At 53.2% G+C, this 20,777-nt stretch overlaps 1 protein-coding gene across 2 annotated transcripts in view; it reads left to right on the top strand.

Annotated features, from left to right (window-relative positions):
* The window catches only part of MAPK8IP2 (mitogen-activated protein kinase 8 interacting protein 2), a 45,539-nt gene that overhangs the window by 10,430 nt on the left and 14,332 nt on the right, over nucleotides 1–20,777 (top strand). For both annotated transcript variants that reach the window (XM_088129021.1, XM_088129020.1), the window contains exons 2-5: nucleotides 3,777–3,882; nucleotides 6,055–6,285; nucleotides 17,104–17,233; nucleotides 18,224–20,452. In XM_088129021.1, coding sequence (XP_087985147.1) covers nucleotides 3,777–3,882; nucleotides 6,055–6,285; nucleotides 17,104–17,233; nucleotides 18,224–20,452 — 2,696 coding nt within the window. The remainder of the gene's footprint in view (nucleotides 1–3,776; nucleotides 3,883–6,054; nucleotides 6,286–17,103; nucleotides 17,234–18,223; nucleotides 20,453–20,777) is intronic.

Raw genomic sequence — 20,777 nt, 5'->3', positions numbered from 1 at the left:
GAAGAAGCCGCAGTATTGAGGACAAGGGCAAATGACCACAGATCAGAGACGTCCGTGGCAAACCACTTCAGAATCACAGCAGGAAAACTGCTCGGATGCAGCCACAGGAGCTGAGACGGGGCATCCTTTTCTTTGTGTTCTGGAGTAACTGCCATTCCCTCAAAATACGCAACACATTGCCACAGGGCAGAAATTGTGGTGCTGCCCTTGCTCTGCCTGCAGAAAGTCCTGGTTCTGGTTTCTGGGAGGGAGGGAGGGAGGGAGGGAGGGAAAAGCCTCAGGCTGGCAGCTGGGGTGCCCTCTTGCCCAGCCCTGAGCCAGAGGGCCCGCACACTGCTCAGCTGGTGCAGAGGAGGAGGAGGAAGAACGGAGCAGTGGCTGTCTCCACACAGATCAGGAACCAGGTTTAGAAAAAGTCTCTGGCCATGTTCACACCGCGCCCTTGAGCAGGTCCTTTCAAGACAGAGCAGGCTGTGCTTGCCCCCAGTGCTAACCTTGATTAAATGCAGCATTTAAGTCCAGCTGGGCTGAGAGACCAGGACTAGCCAGAGTCATTCTGGGGAGACTTGAGTCTAGATCTGCCGTGTTCTAGTCCAACACGTGGATCGTGCACCACACTGGCCCTTGCAAATGTATTGTGAGAATGGCTGATCCCATGGAAAATCCGTCTGACCGGGGTCAGACTTTGGGTGAAATGTGGGCCCTAGAGAGCACGTCCCCTTCCACAGGATTCCCCAGCTGCTTTCCCTGCAGGCAACTGCCGTGCTGCTGGTCTCTTGTTCCCTACCGTGGGAGGCACGGAGAAGGGCAGCACAAGTGGTGTGCACTCTGCACATGGTCAGCCATGCCTTTGGTTGGAATTATGTAATTTTCCCCAGTTGGCTCTGGCAATGAGCAATGATTAAAGGCTCTCATTCTCAGCATCAGTTAAACCAGTGTTTCTCAACCTCAGCAACTTCAAGATGTGTGGACTTCAACTCCCAGAATTCCCCAGCCAGCATGGCATGGCATGGCTGGCTGGGGAATTCTGGGAGTTGAAGTCCACACATCTTGAAGTTGCTGAGGTTGAGAAACACTGAGATAAACCTTGGGGGTGACCATTAGGGTTTTGCAGAGGAATGCTTTTAGTCTTAAGTGGCTATAACATACTGCAAGGAGACGGGGCGGGAGAACCACCGAGGCTCACAAGGCAATCAGGGAAACAGGGCGGGGTCCGGCCAGTGTCCCATGGGCTGGGCGCCTCCTCCCCAGGCAGGATGTTTGACAGGACGGGCGAGGAGGTTGATGGAGGGCGCAGCAGCACACCAGAGGAGACAGATGATGGTCTGCTGTTAATGCACCCAGCCACCCTCCTGTATTCTGCTCAATTCAGGATGTTTATAGTATGGGTGAATTAACAATTTAAAAATATTTCCAGGATCTCACAGACCCAGTTCTGCTGGAGAATTAAGTCCATCCCCTGAGGCTTTTTTCCCTCCTCAGTTTCAGGGACACCCTCCCCCAGCCTGCCTGAGGTTGCCCCAGTCAAGGCATTTTGCTGCCTGGCAAATAACAGGTTGGCACTGCCCACTGGATAAGCAGTCCAACCGTTCTTGAATACCTGGGTGCCCTCCTCTATAACTGAAGGCAGCCGGTGCATTTCAGGAGCAGAACACAGCTTGTCTAGGATACACCACATCACGGCCTAACGATAGGGCCGGCCCCAGCCTGGCCTGCTTGCCTTGCCCCCCGCCACTAGTCCTACTTCTCACCCAACCCTTCAAGAGCTTCAGGGATGGCCCAGATGCCTTCGTTTATCCAGAGGAGGAAAGGGTGGCCCTCTCTGTGCCCCCTTGCACACCTGCCGAGCATTCCAGAGTTGGGCGAAGGGTGTGGCATGGAAAAATGATGACGCAAGCCTTGACAGGAAAAGAGCCACATTATGTTGAAAACGTTAATTGCAAGAAACAAGAATGACCTCATCCTGCTTCTTGGTGCTTGAATGCTGCAGAAAGCCCTAGGATTTGGCAGGCGAGCTTTGGAGGGCCCTTGCTGGAAAGATGGAGACAGAAAAGATCCCAGCCAGGAGGGAGAAGGTGCATCAGGAGCAGGAGGAGACGCAGGTCTAGTACTCATTTAGACGACAGCTTCTTGGGCAGGGTGGCTCTTGCCCACATCGGTCTGCCAGCCAGGATGAGCTTTGACGTGGGCCTCAACAGTCATAACAGCTGCAGGCAGGACGAAACTGCAGGAGGAGACGGCGGCAGTGTGCGGTCGCTTTACTTGCGACGGTGAGAGTCCAGCTAAGCTCTGCCCGGCAGGTGTATGATCCAGCTTGGAAAGAGAGGGCCACCGCTGTTCCCTCCTCCTCCACTGGAAAGTTCAAGAGGTCCACATCTGTGCCCACGATGGGCGAGAGCCCGTCAGGTGGGCTGTCAAGTTGCCCCAGCCTGAAGCAGCAATAGGGATGGGAAGAAAAGTTCTTTGTGCCCACAACACTAGTTTGGACTCTGTCATCTGCTGGCCCATTTCACCGGGGCTGGGTGGGGTGGGGTGGGGTGAGGTGGGGGCTCTTATCTCACATCCGCGCCTTGTCCTCCTCCAGCTGCCAAGAGTCCTGTAACGTCAGAGGGCTTGGATTGGGCCCTCTGGCGCGCAGCACAGATGCTCTGCTCTGCTCTCGGCTGAACCAGGGTGAAGGAAACACAGTGACCGCCCTGGCAGAACTCTGCTGGCTTCCTTGATGGCTTGTTCACCCACCCCTCAGATCACAGCTGGCTTCCCAGAACCTCCGAACTACAAACTGCCCAACCTCCTTTACGGCCACCTGAGTGCACTGGGCAGAGCAGCCACTCGACCACAAAGTGGTCAACCACATTTCAAGACAGTGGCAGTGCTTAGGGAAGCATTTCCCCGAAGTGCTGCACTGACCTGTTCTCTGCATCTGGCCAGCACAGAAGATCATATACTAGCCAAGCCAGCTGGGTTTCCCACGCCCTCTTGAACGCCTTGGGTGAACCCCTCCCTAGAGAGAGCCTCTGGCTGGCTTACACGATGTCCCCGTGCGAGGCCTTGATGTCGGGCGGCTCTCCCTCGCGGAGCATCAGTCCGGCCACGTGGGCGGGGAACTTTTGCTGCAGTCCTCAGCTTTCCATCTTGGTTACATGATTTGAATGTACATATTAGCCTAGAATTTCTGGCTTTCAAGGACCAGTTTCCATAACAACCATGTTCTCATCAGGTTGCTTAACTCTTCCACTGCTGGACCAGCCTCAGCCTAGGTGGGGTTTCCTCTGGCAAAAGGTTGCCCAGATTGTGTGCTGGAGGGGGCTCCTGCAGCTTCGGGGGAAGGAGCACGTACAGCTTCCCCCAGGAAGGAATGCTACTTCTCGGTTATGGGCAGACTTTTCTGCGCTCCGGCAGAAGGGAGCCGGTGCTGGCCAGGAAGCCCGTAGCCGGGCTAAGCATCCTTCAGCCTAGAAAGCGTGGAAGGTCAGAAGGTGCCCAGGGAGAGTGGGAGTTTCTGCTCCAGCAGAAGATGCTCTTCAAGGTCCCCCAAGGGGGGGGGAGGAGGGAGAACTGCCCTCCCCCTCCATAATCAGCTGGAGGCCTCAGCTGTTGCAATTAAAGCTAATTGCTAAAAAGGAAGGCGAAGGGCAGCCTCAGCCTGTTTACGGGCCCAGCAAGTCCCACGGGAGGGAGGGCGAAGCAGTGGGGGGCGACGGTTTCCCTGCCGAGCCCCTCCCCGCATCTGGCCCAGCGCAGGGGCCTCACTGGCTCTCCTGGTTCTGTTGCAGACCCTCCCAGGACATCAGCCTGGAGGAATTTGACGACGAGGACTTGTCCGAGATCACGGATGACTGCGGCATCGGCCTGAACTATGACTCGGACCACAATGAAAAGGTGAGAGAAGCTGGCCGGGGGTCCCAGCTCCAGGTCCACCCCTTTCTCTTTAAATGGGGGGGATCCTACGCTTTAAATTTCCTGTTGCCTGACTTTCTGCTCCCCTCTTGTCCACGGGGAAGCGCCCGGACACTTCCAGAGCTGGGCGGCATCTTCTCCTTGGCAGGAAAAACCGGCTGACTTGCCTTCAAGTTGCTTGTGAGGGAGCAACGCGTTAGTGACCGCGCGTGGATCCTCCTGGGAGAGCTGAGCAGGGGGCAACCCCCCTGCTTTGTCCTTTAACTGGCAGCTGCTTGTTCCAGAAGGGGCGGGGGAGAGCCTGTTCCCTGCCTGCCCCTCTGCGCTGGTCGGGCTGGCCTTGGTCCCAGCCTGGATCAGGCCCTTCAGCAGGTTTCGGTAGCAACAGCCGCAGCAAAAAGAGCTGAGGTGAAATGAACACGACACCTTTGGGACCCCAGGGAGGCCGGGAGCACCCCGGTTTCCCACAAGGAAGCGGATCCTGCAAGCAGGGAAGCGGCTCTCTTCACAGGCCCCGCAGCCGAGCGCCTTCGAGGAGGTATCCTCGGGGCCTTTCTCCTAACCGAGAACCCTCCTTAAAGATGCACTGAGCCCCCACGGAATTTGAATTCTCTGCCCATGAATCCAAATCGCGCGCTATCATCATCATCATCATCATCATCATCATCATCATCATCATCATCGAACGAGATGTTATTTTGCGGGCCTGGGGCTGAAAGACCAGCCCAGATTCCCACAGCAGTGCATGCAGTCCTGCCAGGGAGGCTGCGAGCAATCAGTCAGGTGGGTTACCCAGCTGGTATTCGAAGCTGCTGCCTACCCTGCCCCCTGCCCCCCTGCTGCCCCACTGGATTTCCCCCTTGCTTGCCTGAAAGAGCAGCCTATCAGGCAGCCCCCCACCCCCCATGCATGGGAGGGTGTTAATGAAATTCCTGGGGGGCTGTTGGGGACGGAGCTGCCTGCCCCTGCCTGTGCAACCACCAAGGAAGGAGTGGGTCCACTGCTGTCCCGGGGGGCTCCTGCTGGGTCTCCCAGGCTAAGGGAGTCTCTGCTTCCTGGCGGGGGTGGGGTGAACCTTCCCAGGTCGTCTTCCTCCCACCTCTTCCCATCGCTGCGGCCTAATCAGCGCTTCAACGCAGGAAGCAGATGGAGGAGTTAATGCAAGGCCTGGCCCAAAGGCCCGGACTGGACAGAGGGACCTTGTGTCTCTTGTGCCACCAGGAGAAGCCAGGGGAGGCGGCTATTCCTCCTCGGACTTCTAGGCTCAGCTAATTTGGGGTGTGTGTGTGTGCATGCACACACACCAGACACCTGCCCTATCAAAGATGGTTGCACAGCCTCTGCTGGAAGGGGTCCAGCGAGGGACCCCCAGCCCCATCACGCGCTTCCTTCTGTTGAGCGGTTCCTCCGGAGTTCAGCTGGCGCCTCCCGCCCAAAGGCCACCCCAACCTGGCCCTCCGGAGCAGAGAGGGAGCCTTCAGCCTCCCGGGAATGCGCCCTCAGGGTCCGTAGCCAGGGCTTCTCCGTTTCCCGGCTTCACTGGGCCGAGGTTGGCCTTGGAGTCCGTATTGCTGGAGGCCTCTTCCGTTTCTCTGCATCCTCTTAAAACACAGTCCCCCAAAATGGATGGGGGCCCCAGGCAGACTCAGGCTGTCAAGGGGCATTGCGCCGTGTGGTTTGGTGAGGCCAGCCCCTTGCATAACCAGGGTCAGTTGGCGGCTTCCCACCCTGATTTGGGGGCCGGGCCTGAGCGCCTGGCCTGTGAGGAGGGGGGTCGGCCAGTTGCAGCCCAACAGCAAAACCATGTCGAGCAGCCTGGGATCGGATGCTGTCGGCGTGGGATAAACGCTTCCCTGTGGGCTCGCGGGGCCCATCCTGCTGGCTCCGAACATGCTCGGCCTCGCAGCAGATAGAAAGAGAGGCCTGGACTTTCCGCTGCCAGCAAGCCACGTTCCTCTGAGCCTGCCCGCTTTGGGCAGGGTGGCTGTGAATTCTGCCAGTCGGCCTTTCTGAGGGAGGGGCCCTGTTGCTGGGGTCGCCCAGCCTGGCTGAGGGTTTTCCCGCAGGGATCCTGGAGCCCAAGAGCTGCACACACCCCTGCTGGGCAGGACGTGTCCTCCCCAGGGGCCAAGACCTGTCCTCTGTTCCCTCCAGGACTGCCTGGTGCTGGGGAGGGGCGAGCAGCCCCACCCAACCTGCACCTTCCAGGAAGATTTCCAGGAGTTTGAGATGATCGATGACAATGAGGAGGAGGAGGAGGAGGAAGAGGAGGGGCTGGAAGAGGCCCCGCCCTCCCCTTCAGGATCTCTGATACCTTCACCCACCCCCGAGGACACCCAGAAGCTCCGTCCCACCACCCTCAACTTGACCGTCACAAGCACCCAGGTGAGGTTGTGTCCCCAAACTTGGCAGAGCCCGTATGCAGTCAGCCAGACTGGGGAAGGCTCCTGGCAGGGAGGGGTGCCCCTCCAGCGCTGCAGCCGGGCTAGCTGAGAGAGCTGCAGCCCCGGGAAGGCATCTTTGCTCTCGGAAATGAGGCTTGGAGGCAGCCTTCGGTCCGTTCGGTCCCACCCTGTTTCGTGCATGTACTGGAAAAATGTGTCTGATAATGGAGCTTGGGGTAGGAAGCTGAGATGCTCCCACAGTCTTATGAAACCAGAAGAAAACCGGGGAAATGTATCAGGTGGCCAGAAAAGCTGCTTCAAGGGGTGGGGGGATGCTGGACTTCCAAGAAGCCGAGCGCCTGGGCTGGGCTCATCCCGGAGAGGAGGCTGCAGGAGGGCGCCTCTGTGGTGAGACGTGGATCCAGAGCTTTCCGATGGGCTCTTACCCCACTTAGTGGGAGCACGCAGCTCCAGAAGCATTTCTGCATCATCAATAAGCCATGGAGGAGAGCACGGTGCAAGCGGGGCGGCCAAAGGAGGCAGCTCCCCTCTGCTCCGTTGCCCATGGCAGTTGGCAGAGCCGGCGGAATCCGGAGTGCTTCAGTGCGCGCGCAGAGAAATCGATGCCGGGATGTTGAGACCAGAGTGCTTTTTGCAGGAGTCTCCCCAGAGACTCGTTCAATGCCTGAGAAGCGAGCGCTCTGTCCAGCGTGGAGCAAAATGCCCAGCGTTAGCCCGGGTCACCAGCACCCGGCTGCAGCGCTCCATGGGGGCAAAGAACTGGGAGGTGCTGGAGGGGGCGCTTGCTGGACGGTGGCCTCAGGGTAAACCTGGCCCAGACCCAGGCCTGGCAGGGGACAGGGCTGGGGACTGCAGGAGGCAGGGATGGGCGTGCTCGTGACACCAACACCTGGCCCTTGGCCAAACAGCTGGAGCAGTCCGGCTGGCTCTGAGTCCAGCTGCCATTAGAGGCTTCCACCCTGGGCTTGCTGGGACAGTCTGTAACCCACGTAGCAAAAAGTGCACTCACACAGCAGTTTTGAAAAATGCGTCCCTGCACGTGGATTCTCAGACTGTCGTTTTCTGTGCACTGTTTGAGGAAAAACGTGGCAGTGAAGCAGCAGCATAGCAAGTGTGTGGCTGGTGGCAGGAGATGCTGATGCCTGGCCCTTAAACAAAGCCCTGCAGGAAACGAATTTCTCCGGCTGAGGCTTTCTCTGCAAAGACCCCGGCCTTGCAGGGAGATGAGCCGAGGCCGCCAGGCGGGGCTTGGGATACAGCAGGCTGCTTCACGTGGGCGTTCCCAGCAGTCGAGGCAGCTGGCCTTGCCAGGGACACCCGCGAGGGAACCAGAGGCAGCCTGCAATCTGAGCCGCCCCCCTTGAGGGCGAGGCTGGATGGGCAACCGGTACAGAAAGTGCCAAGGTTGGAGAAAGCTCAGTGAACTCCAAGGAGGGGAGCTGGACTCTCCGAGACCCTCCTGGGTCTTTTGGCTGGGCTCGACCTCTGCCCCGAGGCACTAAGTGGCTGAAGTTGCCCATCGCACCGAGTCACGCGCCAAGCAAGTGTCTGGGTTCATATGGCACAGGATGCATCCGGCCAGGCCAAACCAGGTTAGGGCTGAGCATGAGGTCCGAACCCAGACTTGGGGTATGTGTCCCCCAAACTCTTTCTGTGTCCTGAGCAATGCTGGAGGCCCATCTCTGAGTTGGCTCCCTGGTATTTTATTAGAGGCCCACTGTCGATTTAGCCTCTCCTGGATCCCCTTCCCTTCCCTCCCGCCTCTTCACGTGCCTAAGAGGCGTCTCCCCCAGAAAGAGGACCGGAAAGGTCCTGAAGAGAGTTCAGCCCAAAACGCCTTTGCTCCTGCTGCTGAATGAACTTGGAAAGGGCCTGACGGCGCTCTGTGGTGCAGGAACCGGGGTGGCCGTGGCTTCACTGCGTCAGCCACACAAATAGGCGCCAACTACTTTGCGTGTATCCCAGCCCGTGTTATCTTGCAGAAATCAGCAGCCCAGACAGATATGGACAATGAAAGGCAGTTTAGCTGGATCACGGAAAGCCACTCAGAGCCTTTGAATAGGCAGCCTACAAACAACATACATAAATGAATGAATGCGTTCCAGTGCTGTTTTAAAGTATAGCCAATATCCCCAAATGGCTCTTCTTCATTTTTCAGTGTAGCACTGAACATATTAACCAAGTTGGAGGCACTTCAGGGTTGCCTGGCCCCTGCTGCTGGGTTCCCTTCTCTGCTGTCCGTCCCCTTCCTCTCCCATGGCCACGAGGCTGCTTGGTCCCCTGTGAGATATCTGAGCGGGTGTTCCCCAGTCTCCAGTTTATGTCCTATGCCAATCACTAATCCCCACTGAGATTAATGGTTCCCCTCCATTCTTCTAATCTGCCAATACTGTCAACTTTCAGTTGGCTTCAGGCTGGCCTCAAAGCTCTTTCTGATGGCCATTCTTCCTCCTAAACCTTACTAGAAGGCAGGAAGAGATTGGTGAATGCTCCCAATAAAATCCGTGTGAGGCTAATCCCCTCTCTCTCAACAACCAGAATAATAAAAAGAGAAGTCAACTGCAAGGAATCGAGGTTAATAACAACAGCTGAAGGTAGGCCTCTTGAGCTGAACATAGTCCACCTGGAGGAAGCATAATATATTAATATTCTACATTTACAGATGCATAAGTTTCTAATGCACAAATCCCCCTCGAGTCTTGCTACACTGCTGCATTATGGGGGGGGGCATGAACAAAGAACCCCCAGGGTGTACACCAAGATTACCTACTCCTAGCAGGGTCACCCAAGGGGTGAGGGTCATCCCAGCTGGCCTGTTAAAACAAGCAAGCACCCATATTCCATAAGAAGATGCCATTAAAGATGGATGGTCACTTTAATGACAACAACAGGCATCGTTTCGTATGTACGTGTGAGAGTTCCGAGTCAAGCTAAAGCAGAAGAAAGCCAGGCAGACTCCATGATATATTGAGCAAATATCCACCGTTTTCAAGGAGAACATCAGGAATCATTTTGAAATCCTAAACCTCATTGATAGAGAACCAATTAATGATGTTTGTGGAGTTAACTTAAAGAAGTCCTCAAGGATGGATGTGAAAAGGGACTGCCAAAAATAGAGAAATAGAAGAAACCAAACTGGATGTCAGAACAAACCGTGGAAATTGCCAAGAAGGTAAGAGAAACCAAAGTCAGGAAAGACAAAAATCTCAGGAGGTTCAGAGGGCTGTCAGAAGAGACGAGAAGTAGCATCACAACGACATCTGTGAAGACACTGAGGATGGCAACAGACATGGAAAAAGAAGGGACATCTTTCAAAAGATCTCTGAACTCAGAAGGTTCCCATCTCAAATTATTATGCTAAAGGACACTGGTGGACCGATAATAACTGATCAAACAAAGATGGAAGGAGTAGACTGAAATGCTGTACAGTAGAGATGCCAACATCCAAGATACCTTAAAGGATATTCCCTACCTACAAGAACCTAGTCCTAGGAGATGAAGTTAGACGAGCACTCTGATCGTTACTAAGTCGGAAGGCTGCAGGGACTGAAATATGGCAAGCAACAGAAGAAGAATCAGGTTCTGACCAGGCTCTGCCAGTAAATCTGAAGAATGACATTCTATAGAAGCAAAATTTAGAATAAAGAAGCAGGACAGAAAGACCATTGATGCTTTTGAACTTTGGTGTTGGAGAAGACTCCCGAGAATACCATGGACAGCCAAGAAAACAAGCCGATGGATCATCGAACCGATCAACCGAGAGTTCTCCTTCGAGGCACAAAGGACCAATATTTCCTCCTTCCTATTCAATGCTGATTTTGGGTTAGAAGCAAACTGCTGCTTAGTTAGTTTTGTGGCTTTAATTGCTGGGTTCTTTTAATAATAATAAAAAATGGCAAATACGGAAAGTAAGGAAAATAAGTAACTTCCCCATTGCACAAAAAGTGGGCATAAAAGTGTACTAATCAAAGGGGTTATCTACAGAAATATGGCAATATTGCTAACAACAAAGCTGCAGGTGATGACAAAATATCATCTGAACAATTTAAAACTCTACACGATAATGCAGTTAAAGTGCTGCTTGTGGTTTGTAAGCAGGCATGGAAAACATAGGTGGGACCGAGGGACTGGAAAAGATCCATTTATATTCCCGGAGAATAAAGGATGCTTAACCTGAACAGCTGTCCCTTTTTCATTCCTTTTAAGATAATGTTCAAGACTTTGCAGTCCAAACTTCAGCAGTACATGATACAAGAACTTGCCAGATCTATAACCTGGAGGCAGAGATACCCAGGATCTCATGACAACTTACGCTGGGTTATGGAAAAGGCAGGAGAGATCAATACAGATTTTTTTTTTTTTTTTGCTCTGTTGATTATGCAGAGACCACAACAAATGTTGGCTAGCCCTTAAAAACACAGGTGAACTGGGCTGCCTCATCTGCCTGTTGAAGAATTTGCACAATGACCTGAAAGCAACAGGCAAATAGAATTTGGAGCAATACATGATTCAAAATTGGGAACGGAGTGTTGTAACTTCTATTTATTTAACTTACATACAAAATATATACTGAGACATTCTGGGCTAGCAGAAATAGAAACTGGAATTAAAAGTGCTGGGAAAGACATCAACAGTCCAGATACACTGATGGTGCCTGATGATATACTGATGGCTGAAACTGTGGAAGACCTAAGGCAGGAAGGAAGGTGGAAGAAGAGAGTGCCAAGGATAGACTACTGTTGTTGTTTTTTTTAAACTAAGAATATGTTAACAGACCATGCCAACTCAGTGCAAATAGGCAGAGAAGTTAAAGTAGTAAAAATGTAATCTTCATAGTTCAGAAACCAGGTAATCATGAACTAGAGAGATGTCTGCTACTTGGAAGAAAGATTATGACAGATCTGGACAAAATAAAGTACAGAGACATCACACTGAAAAGCTAGATGAAGAAATTTGAATTGTGCTGGAGGAAATTGGTGAGAACTCTTTGAATCACAAGGAGAACAAGTTATTCAGTCCTAACTGATGTTTCACCAGGTTACTCCCTGGAAATGCTGACAGTGGAGCTGAAATTTAAATATTTTGGATATATAATGCGAAATCTCCTTGGAGAAGGCCTTCATGCTTGGAAAAATCAACCAAAAAAAGGCCGCAGGGCAGCTGGATATGCTCCCTGATGACCCAAGGAAGAGCTTAGAGGACCCCAAAGCAGCCACTCCTGACAGCCAGGTGCCTCCGGAGCCCACGGAGAGTCAATGGGGTCGGCCTTTGGAGGCCTTTCACGCCCACGCCCACCTGTAAGCCCTAAAAGTCTAAAAAAGCGGGCTGAAAAATTTCATCAGTGCCTCTTCCCCTGGCAGTACAAGGTCACCAAATTGCCTCCTGCAGCCCTTCTGAAGGTCAGGATGTGGTGCTCTGCCCCCCCCCCCAACCAGGAATGAAAAGATCTCAGCAGCAGAGCCTACAAACAGTCCAAAACACAAAATAAATGCAGAGGAGAGGCAATACGGTGGGATCTAACTGACACTACATGGATGCTAGATGGATAACCTCATGTGCCATGTAAAAGGGCTTTTGGTCCTGAAGAGGACAGGCAGGCACCGGGGTGAGAAGAATGAGGGGAGGCCACCCTTCGTGAGTGCGATTATTGATCTGTAGTCCATACACCTCTACTATCAGCCCACCAGCATTCTTGGGACGTTGCTCTGGACTTGTCTTTAATTCGCTTTCTAAGGCAACATGTTCTGCTGGGGTGTCTGGGGGGGTCAGGGTCAAAAAAGTCTGCCGTCCTGACTTGTTTGCCCCTCCGGGCGGATGCCTCTGATTGTCTTACTTTACTAAGGCAAAAGCCTCTTGCTCATCAGAGCAGGCAAAAACAGCATCAAAGGATTACCAAGGCAGGCTAGTCTAGCAGAACATCCATCAAATTGGTACCAATGTCTACTGTGAGGCTTGTGAAAATACGGTAGTTGGAAAATCCCAGCCTTTCTGAACCACCGGCACCCGAGGGGGGAGCTGAGTGGTCCACTTCAGAGGCTGAGATGGCTTCTCTCCACGGTCCTCTTTACTCCTCTCGCCATCTGATTGTTTAATAATTCATTTCTCATGTTTGACAGACTGACATGGACAGATAACCAATGATGGTCTATTTTCTTTCCCAAATTATGAAATATTAATGTAGATAAAAACATGCTCAATCTTTGAGCTTTCTGTGCATTTTTCCTATCATTCTTCTCAAAACTTTTTCTCAATTTGGGATGTTTGCTCTTTAAGAAGTATGGGAGGAATCAGTGCCTCTGACATCCCAATTTTAATGTTCTTTGTTCTGGTTTTACAGTCGTGGTGCCACCGCACAGCACAAAGCCTTTCTCTCGAGTTTTGTTGTCACATGTTTGCCATTCCTGCACATCTTTTGGCCTATTTGGGCAAACACCATTTCCCAATAATAATAATAGAATTATTATTAAATAATTAATAGAAATTTTCTATCTGCCTTCTTATGCATATGCATTCTTATGCATAGGGTGACCTAGGGCATTTATGACCCATATGATGTTTAAAACAAAGCTATAAACATATGAGTATTTAATAAAATTGATAGAACCGATGCCACCTTCTGAAGTGAAGACGGCTTGCTTGTGGAGAGAATGTCTCCCTAAAAGAAAAAAATCTTTACCTGTTGGGACTCCCAGGCCAGGGGTTTCCAGAGCTTAGGTGGAACCTCTGCCTGTCCACCAGAGTGGGCCAAGATGGGAGGAGGCAGCCCCTAAGGAACCTTGGACTCACTTTGGGTTTTCAAAGATTTTGGCTAACCCCTTGCATTGTCCCTGGAAACCACTGCAGCCAAGAGTACGTTTTTCTGCAGCCACCAACCACTTAGAACTTCAGAGGCTGCTCCAACATGGAAGCTTGTCCATGATGGCTAAACTGACAGAGCTCTGGGTCTGCTCTGGGCCTGGGTGGAAAACTGACAAGGAACTCCCCATCTGGGATAGAAGTCTAATAAAAACAATTCATTTTGTAACAGGAGAAAGCAGAGTCTCCTGTGCTAAAGAAGGGACAGGACCAGGCAAGGAACAGGACCAGTGGGACCATCATGATAAGACAGGAGACTGAGGCACATTTGTTATTTCAAGGAATATGGTGTAGAAATTCCTCCTCCTCTGGGAATAATATGCAGCAGATCAAGTTGGGGACAACAATGGGAAAGGGCTAGGTCAACACCTGAGGAACAAAATGTTGGCTAAGATGGGCCTTGGCTCAGTCCAGTAGGCCTGCTCTTACTGTTCTTCTGGGGGTGGAGTCCTCCTTTTGCAGTCTCTCTGATCCAGTACCCTTCAGATCATCCTCATTCACCCAAGAGCTGGGCTAGCTAGGGATAATGGAAGTTATAGTGGGCACTGGGTTGCAGTACATTGTCTAACAATACCATTTCCCTATGGTTCTGGTCTTTCTAGGACATTACCTAGAAATAAATCCTGATCAACAATCTTATTTATTAGCTTCCTCTTGCATTTTTTGCCCTTCCTAATGGTTCCTGATTAATAATGGATAACATCACTAAATTCTCCTCTGACTGATTATGTGCCATCAAGTTGGTGTTGAATCTCAGTAAGCATATAGATCCTCTCCAAGATGAACGGGCCCTTCAAGGCTTCCAGTGATGCCCCCATCACCACTGTAACTGAGTCCATCCACCTCGCTGCTGGTCATCCTCTTCTTTTCCTTCCTTCCACCTTTCCCAGCATTAGAGCCTTTTCCAGAGAGTTGGGCCTTTGCGTGATGTGTCCAGAGTAGGATAATTTGAGCCTGGCCATTTGTGCCTCAAGGGAGAACTCTGGCTTGATTTCTTTGACGATCCATCAGTTTGTTTTCTTGGCTGTCCGCGGTATTCTCAGGAGTCTTTTCCAACACCAAAGTTCAAAGGTATCAATGCTCTTCCTGTCCTGCTTCTTCAAAGTCCAACTTTCACTTCCATTGAGTGTCACAGGGAATACCACGGGTTGCACGACTCTGACCTTTGTAGGTATAGACATATCAAGGTTGATTCTGAAAGGCAGAAGCTGTCCAGCACTTCAATACCTTCACTGTCATTTCTAAGGCTGGTTGTTCTACTTGTTATCATTAGTTTGGTCTTTTTTATATTTAATTTTAATCCCATTCCTTCACTGTGCTCCTTTTATTACTAGAGCTTCCAGATCCTTTGCATTTTTGGCCATCCGGGTAGTGTCTTCAGTATAGTGCAGACTATTGATGTTTCTTCCTCCAGTTTTAAAACCATGCTCATCTTCTTCAAATATAGCCTCTTCCAATATATGTTCAGCATATAGTTTGAATAAATAAGTGGGAAGTATGCAGCCTTGTCACACTCCTTTGCCCACCTGCAGCCGGTCTATTTTGCCATGTTCTGTCCAGACTGGGGCTTCCTGACCTGTATATAAGTTTTGCATGAGGACACTGAGATGTTCTGGGATTCCCATTTTTCTGAGCACTTTCCACAGCTTGACGTGATTACGACAATCAAAGGCTTTTCTATAATCTATGAAGCACATAATGACTTCTTTTTTGCAATTCTGTGGCTTTCTCAATTATCCAGCACGGGTGAGCAATAATGTCTCATGTTCCTCAGCCTCTTCTAAAGCCAGCTTGAACATCTGGCATCTCTTTTTCCATGTAGGGCTCTAATCTGCTTTGGGTGATCCTAAGCATTATTTCGTTATCATGTGAAATTAAGGATGCTGTATGATAGTCTGTGCATTCTGTTGAGTCCCCTATTTTTGGTATTGGAATGTAGGCTGACCTCTTCTATTCAGTGGGCCGCTGTGTCCTTCTCCAGATTTGCTGGCATGGCTTGGTTACAACCTTGACCGATTCTTGTTGCTCGCTGTATTTCTGTAGATAACTCCTCTGATTCGTACATTTTTATGCCCACTTTTTGTGCAATGAGGAAGTTACTCATTTATTTTCCTTACTGTCCTAATTTTATAAAGACCTAGCATTTAGAAGAGGAAAAATAATTATTAAAAGAACCCAGTAATTAAAGCCAAAAACTGACTAAGCAGCAGTTTGCTTCTAATTCCAAATCAGTATTAAATAGGAAGGAGGGAACTCTTGACTAAAGGAATTTGAGGTCTGCGACCTTCACGGTCGTAGTGGACGGGCCGCCATGTAATTGTAGCTAGATCAGGAGAAGGAATTGCACGGGAATCCAGGGACCTGGGAAAGACATTACTGGCTCTTTTGTAAAAATGATGTTAAATGGAAGAATAAAGTTGGTGTAAAAGCAACATTTCTCAGCTAAGGCAGTTGCCATATCAACATGTCTTAGGTTAGCAAAGTTAATGATAGATTCTGGAAGTTGTTGGAGATGGTTGTAGACGAACTAAGGAACAAAATCAGGAATGTATACTGACGGGGAATAAAGCAACCCACGAGCAGCTGTTTAGGAAATGCAGTTAAAATCAACAGTGCTTGAGGGGCACCAGTTCAGTCAGTCCACCCTTATTTTGGTCAATGCCCAGCATAAAAAGAGGCAGTCAAAGAAACAGCAGATAAAAAGAATGAGATGCATCAGGGAACGTCCTCTCGGGTGACATCTTAGATATGAATGCTGTATATAATATTCTAGCAGAATAATACTAATCCTAGAGCTAAAATCACAATATCATTGAAAACTAAAACTAGGACCCTATCCAAAAGATAAAGGCCCAAGTCAGAGAAACTATATATATATATATATACTGCCTTATAGACCTAAATTCTAAATTTAAAACTGCCGCAGGTGGTCAAGGAGCAGCGCGTGTGTCCTTGCCAGCCTGGGCGCGGCGAGAGAGTCCTCCGTCGCCCCCACATCGATGCCTTTGCTTCAGGCTGGGGCACGAGCTGCAGTCGGGACTCGTCCCTGTCTGAACCGGAGCGGGAGTGTTGGCAGGTGCCTTCGCTGGTGCCAGCCAGTGCCCCTCCTCGCCTTGGCAACCGATTTCCAGGTTCTCCGGCCAAAGCGGCCTCAGGGGCTGCCTGAGCAGAATCCGTGCAAAGCCCGCGCTCCCCTCTCTCCGGCGGCCCTCGCCTAGCAAGCCTGGCCCTGCCTTCCTTGGGCAGTGGCCGGCCCTTCCCCTCCCTCCAGGCCTCTTCTGGAACGCCTCAGCAGGCCCTGGGTGCAAAGGAGCTTATGCCCACCTCTTGTTCTGCTGTTGGATTTTTATCTATTCATTCATTCATTCAATTTATATAGCCACCCATCTCAGACCAGTGACTCTGGGTGGCTAACAGTAATAAAACAATCAAACACTTAAAACAATACAGAAAATGAAATAGAAATATAGCCAAGAGATCTTAAAAAACTGTTGGTGTCAGCACAACCATGAAACAGGGCCCTTCGCACACTCGGGGCCCCAGGCCTGGGCACAAAGCCAGGTCTTCAAGGCCTTGGGGCCATCCTAATCTCAGGAGGGAGGATGTTCCAGAGGGCAGGTGCCACAGTGGAAAAGGCACGTCTCCTGGTCCCCGCCAGCCGACATTCCTTGGCTGACGGGACCTGGAGCGCGCCCATCCTGCCGGATGGATTGGATAGGTAGAAACAACTGGGAGAAGACGGTCCCTCAGGTAACCCGATGGAGCTGATCTGCAAAATCAGCTTCCATGGAGTCCCAATTCTGGCACTGCCCTGGTTCTGATCCGGGGCCTCGAAGATAGCCAAGCCCGTGTGCCAAGCTGGCAACGGCAGGGCGTAAACCGGGGCTTTCCTCCTGGATGCTACCCGGCTGACTCGCTGTGTTCTCATTTTCTCCACAACCAGGACTCCCTGAACAACAACAGCGGCTGCAACATGGCTGCCCCCCTGCAGCGGGCCACTTGGCAAGAGACTCTGCTGCACTCGTCTTCCTCCTCCTCCTCCTCCTCTTCCTCTTCCTCGGCCTCCCACGCAGGTGAGATCTCCTGTTTCTTCCAGGAAACCACATTCCCAGAGGTGGTGGCTGGCTCTCGGTTCTGCTCACAGGTGTGCTGTTCTGTCTGACTTTGTAGACCTTCAGATGCCATGGGGACTTTGCCCAAAGATTCCTGGGGCACTCAGCTCTTGGGGCATAAACTCCCCCCAAGGACCACCCCTCATCAAACAATTGTTTGAAAAACATTGTTAACATTAAAAAAACAGTTTCAGCCTTTTTCTCTTGGAAAGTCAGAGCAGCTCTCAGTGAGTAAACCCCCTCCCACAGATCTGGGTTTAATGGATCTACTTCTCCAGCTGGCATGTTCTCTCCAGGCCTCTGCTGGGAGACCCCCAGACGCAGTGGGGTGTGCCTGGAAAATGCAAAGGGGGCGGGGGTTGGAAGCTAAGTGACCCCAGCCTCTGCTGGCTCCCCCTCTGCAAACAGGGCTGGAGACACTCCTGCCTGGAGAGCCGAGGGCAACTGTATGGGTCATCTGGGACTCCAGAGACTGTTGGCCTAATCCGGCCCAGGCAGGGCGCCTGGCCCAGCACCCCGGTAATTGCTAACTGCTCTCGGACAGGGCAGCGGAAGAGTGAGGCCCGTCTTCCCGTTCAGAATGGGTGGAGGGGGCAATTCAGCAGCTGCCTTCCTGCCAGAGCTGGAGATGGGTGGGGTGAGGATCAGTGAGGGGCAGAGCTCTTCCCCGCCGGTCCTCCCTCTTTCCAGCCATCTGGGGAGGAGGCACTGAACTGCCTTAAGGGGATTTCGGGCGCCTGCCTACCAGATGTTCCTGATTAAAGGCAAGGGCGGGAGACTCCCACTATATGCTGCCCACAGAATGCTTTGTTTTGGGACCAAGAAGAAAAAAATCCCGATTTCCGCAGGAACAGGACGCTGCCTTTGGTTCAGTTTCCCGACTCCCGTTAAGGGCTTCGGATGGTGCTCCGGCTTCCCGGGTCTAATGGGGCTCTCTGCTTTCCTCCGCAGAGCGATCGTCTCCCCTGCACTCCTGTCTCCAGGATGGACCCCGCAGGGACATGCCAAGCAGCAAAGAGCCGGGTCTGCCCCAGGCCCCTCGCAAGCCCCCACTCTTGGACACGGAAGGCAACAGCCAGGGGCTGCAGAGAGGCGTCCCTGGGTTGCCTGCCGGGGAGGATTATAACATGAACGTTGTCTCCCGGGGCTCAGCTCCACAACCCCCTTCCGCCTTGCCCAGCGCAGCGCCCGTGAAGCCTCTCGAAGCTCGGAGCAGCCCTGCCCGCAGCTCGGGATCCCAGCCCCACGGTGCCAGCCCTCACAGGTCACCGGCCACGGAGAGCTACTGTGCCCGATTTCAGAGAGATGCGGTGGCGTGTCCAGAGAAAGAGGAGGGGGCTGCCTTGGCTGGGGACCCAGCAGGGCACGGACCCTCAGGCTCCCCCGTGGATGGGCTCCACGTGGCCCTCTCTCAGGAGGAGCCCACCAAGCGCTCCAGGGATGGTGCACCTGGAGAGCGCTGCTCCTTGGGACCCCATGCAAGCCCAGCACGAGAAGCTGCTGCCCCACTGAGCCCCGAAGGAGAGGGCCCTCCAGGGCACCATTTGCGAGGGTTGCCATCTGCCTCATCCGATACCACGTCTCCCTCCTCGGACCCTGGCATCGAGGCAGATCTCACCAGCCGGACCTCCAAGGCCTTCCCCCCGTGCACCCAGCACAGCGAGGACCTCAGCTCCCCCGGCTCGGACTCTGATGTGGAAGGGGAAATCGAGGCAGCGTTTGCTGGCAGCGGGAGCCGTCTGGCTAGTAACATGATCTCCAGCATCTCAGAAACGGAGCTGGACCTGAGCAGCGAGAGCAGCAGTGGCCGCTCCTCCCACCTCACGAACTCCATCGAGGAAGCCAGCTCGCCGGGGTCAGAGGCCGACCTGGAGGCCGACCTGGAGGCCCCGGGCGTGATGGGCCTGAAGGATGCCCTCCTGCTGGATGCGAAGAAGGAAGAGGAGGGCACGCGGCTGCCTGCGGAGGAGAGCCTGGCCCCGCTCAAAATCGAGGAGTTCTACGAAGACCCCTCCGCCCCCATCGGCCAGACAGACAGGCTGCCCTCGGATCCTCTGGAGCTGGAGATCGATCCGGACCACAGCCTGGAAACCCTGCGGCGGTCCTTCTACTTGCCCGTGGGACGCAAGCTCTTGCCCGAGGGGGAGGGGGAGGAAGCCGAGGGGAACAGCGAGTACGATTCTGAGTCGGACTCCGGGTCGGAGCCTGACCTGAGCGAGGATTCGGACTCCCCGTGGCTCCTCAGCAACCTGGTGAACAAAATGATCTCGGAGGGCTCCTACCCCGTCAAGTGTGCGGACGAATGCTTCCCGGCAGCTCACTCCCTCTCCGACACAATTTCCCCGGCCTCCGACCTGGAGCCAGAGATGCCCAGTGAGGCCCTGAGCGGCCCCCAGCCGTGCTCCCAGCAAAGCATTGAGCTGGTGGACATGGAGACGCTTCGCTGCTCACTGCAGGGGGCTGGGGAGGAGAAGCCGCTGGAGGACCAGCCTGCCGTTGGGAAGGCGCCTCCGGCAGGGGACTCGGGGCCCTACCTCTTCATGAGCAACTCCACCAACGACGTCATCACCCCCGTCTTCCCAGGGCGGCCCTACTCCGGCTGCTGCGTCGCCACCGCTCCGCCCAGGGAGACCCCCCACGAGGATGACCCGGCCGCGGAGGAGGACTGCGCGATGGATGGGGACCTGGACTCGGGCATCCTGGAAGACAACGACATGATTGACGATGTCCGGTTAGAGTGCGAGGAGGGCCTGGAGGTCTCCACTGCCAAGACCAACCGCTGCTTCAACCTGTCCTATTCTCCCGAGGAGGACGACGTGCCCGGCTTGGGCAGCCTGAAGGGGTCCCCTTTTCCAGAGGAGCTATCCCTGCCCCCTCCCGCAGTGATGCTGGACGACTCCCTGGCCTACGACTCGGTCAAGTACACCCTGGTTGTGGATGAGAACACCCAGCTGGAGTTGGTGAGCCTCAAGCGTTGCACTTCGGTGCTGAGTGACGACAGCGAGCTGCTCCGTGCCTGCGATGCCACCGACCCGGAGGATGCTGCGAGTGACTTTGGGGAAGGGCTGGTGGCTCCTGACGGGCGCAGCTCCTCCTCAGAGGACTCCTCTCCAGAGGCTGACCTCCATTTCTCCAAGAAGTTCCTCAATGTCTTTGTAAACAGCACCTCCCGTTCTTCCAGTAAGTGCTGGGGAAAGGGGTGGGGAGGGAGGCTAAGCTTCCGGGAGCCCGGAGCAGGCCCCTGTTGCATTCCACCCTTCAGTGCAGGTTTTGGGCCCTTTGGGCCTATTTTCTTCGCCCCCAAAGACTCCAGCCTTTGCTGCCTCTCCCACCTTCCTTTGCTGACTGAGCCGGTGCTTCCTGGTTACCTGAGCGATGGGCTTTTGTCCTCCTGGAGGTGTGGCCCTCGTTGGCTCTCTGTCCCCCTCCCCCTCCCCCTCCCCTGGCTGGCGGTGGGCCACTGCTGACCAGCCGGCCCCTGCTTCCTCTGACCCAGCTTCTTCAG

Source organism: Python bivittatus, unplaced genomic scaffold (assembly GCF_059951505.1).
Source record: "Python bivittatus isolate LINGU-HERP-01145 unplaced genomic scaffold, Pbiv_v1 ctg000730_np1212, whole genome shotgun sequence".
Taxonomy (NCBI): domain Eukaryota; kingdom Metazoa; phylum Chordata; class Lepidosauria; order Squamata; family Pythonidae; genus Python; species Python bivittatus.
Note: the sequence above shows the minus strand (reverse complement) of the source record. Positions and strands in the feature narration are given on the sequence as shown.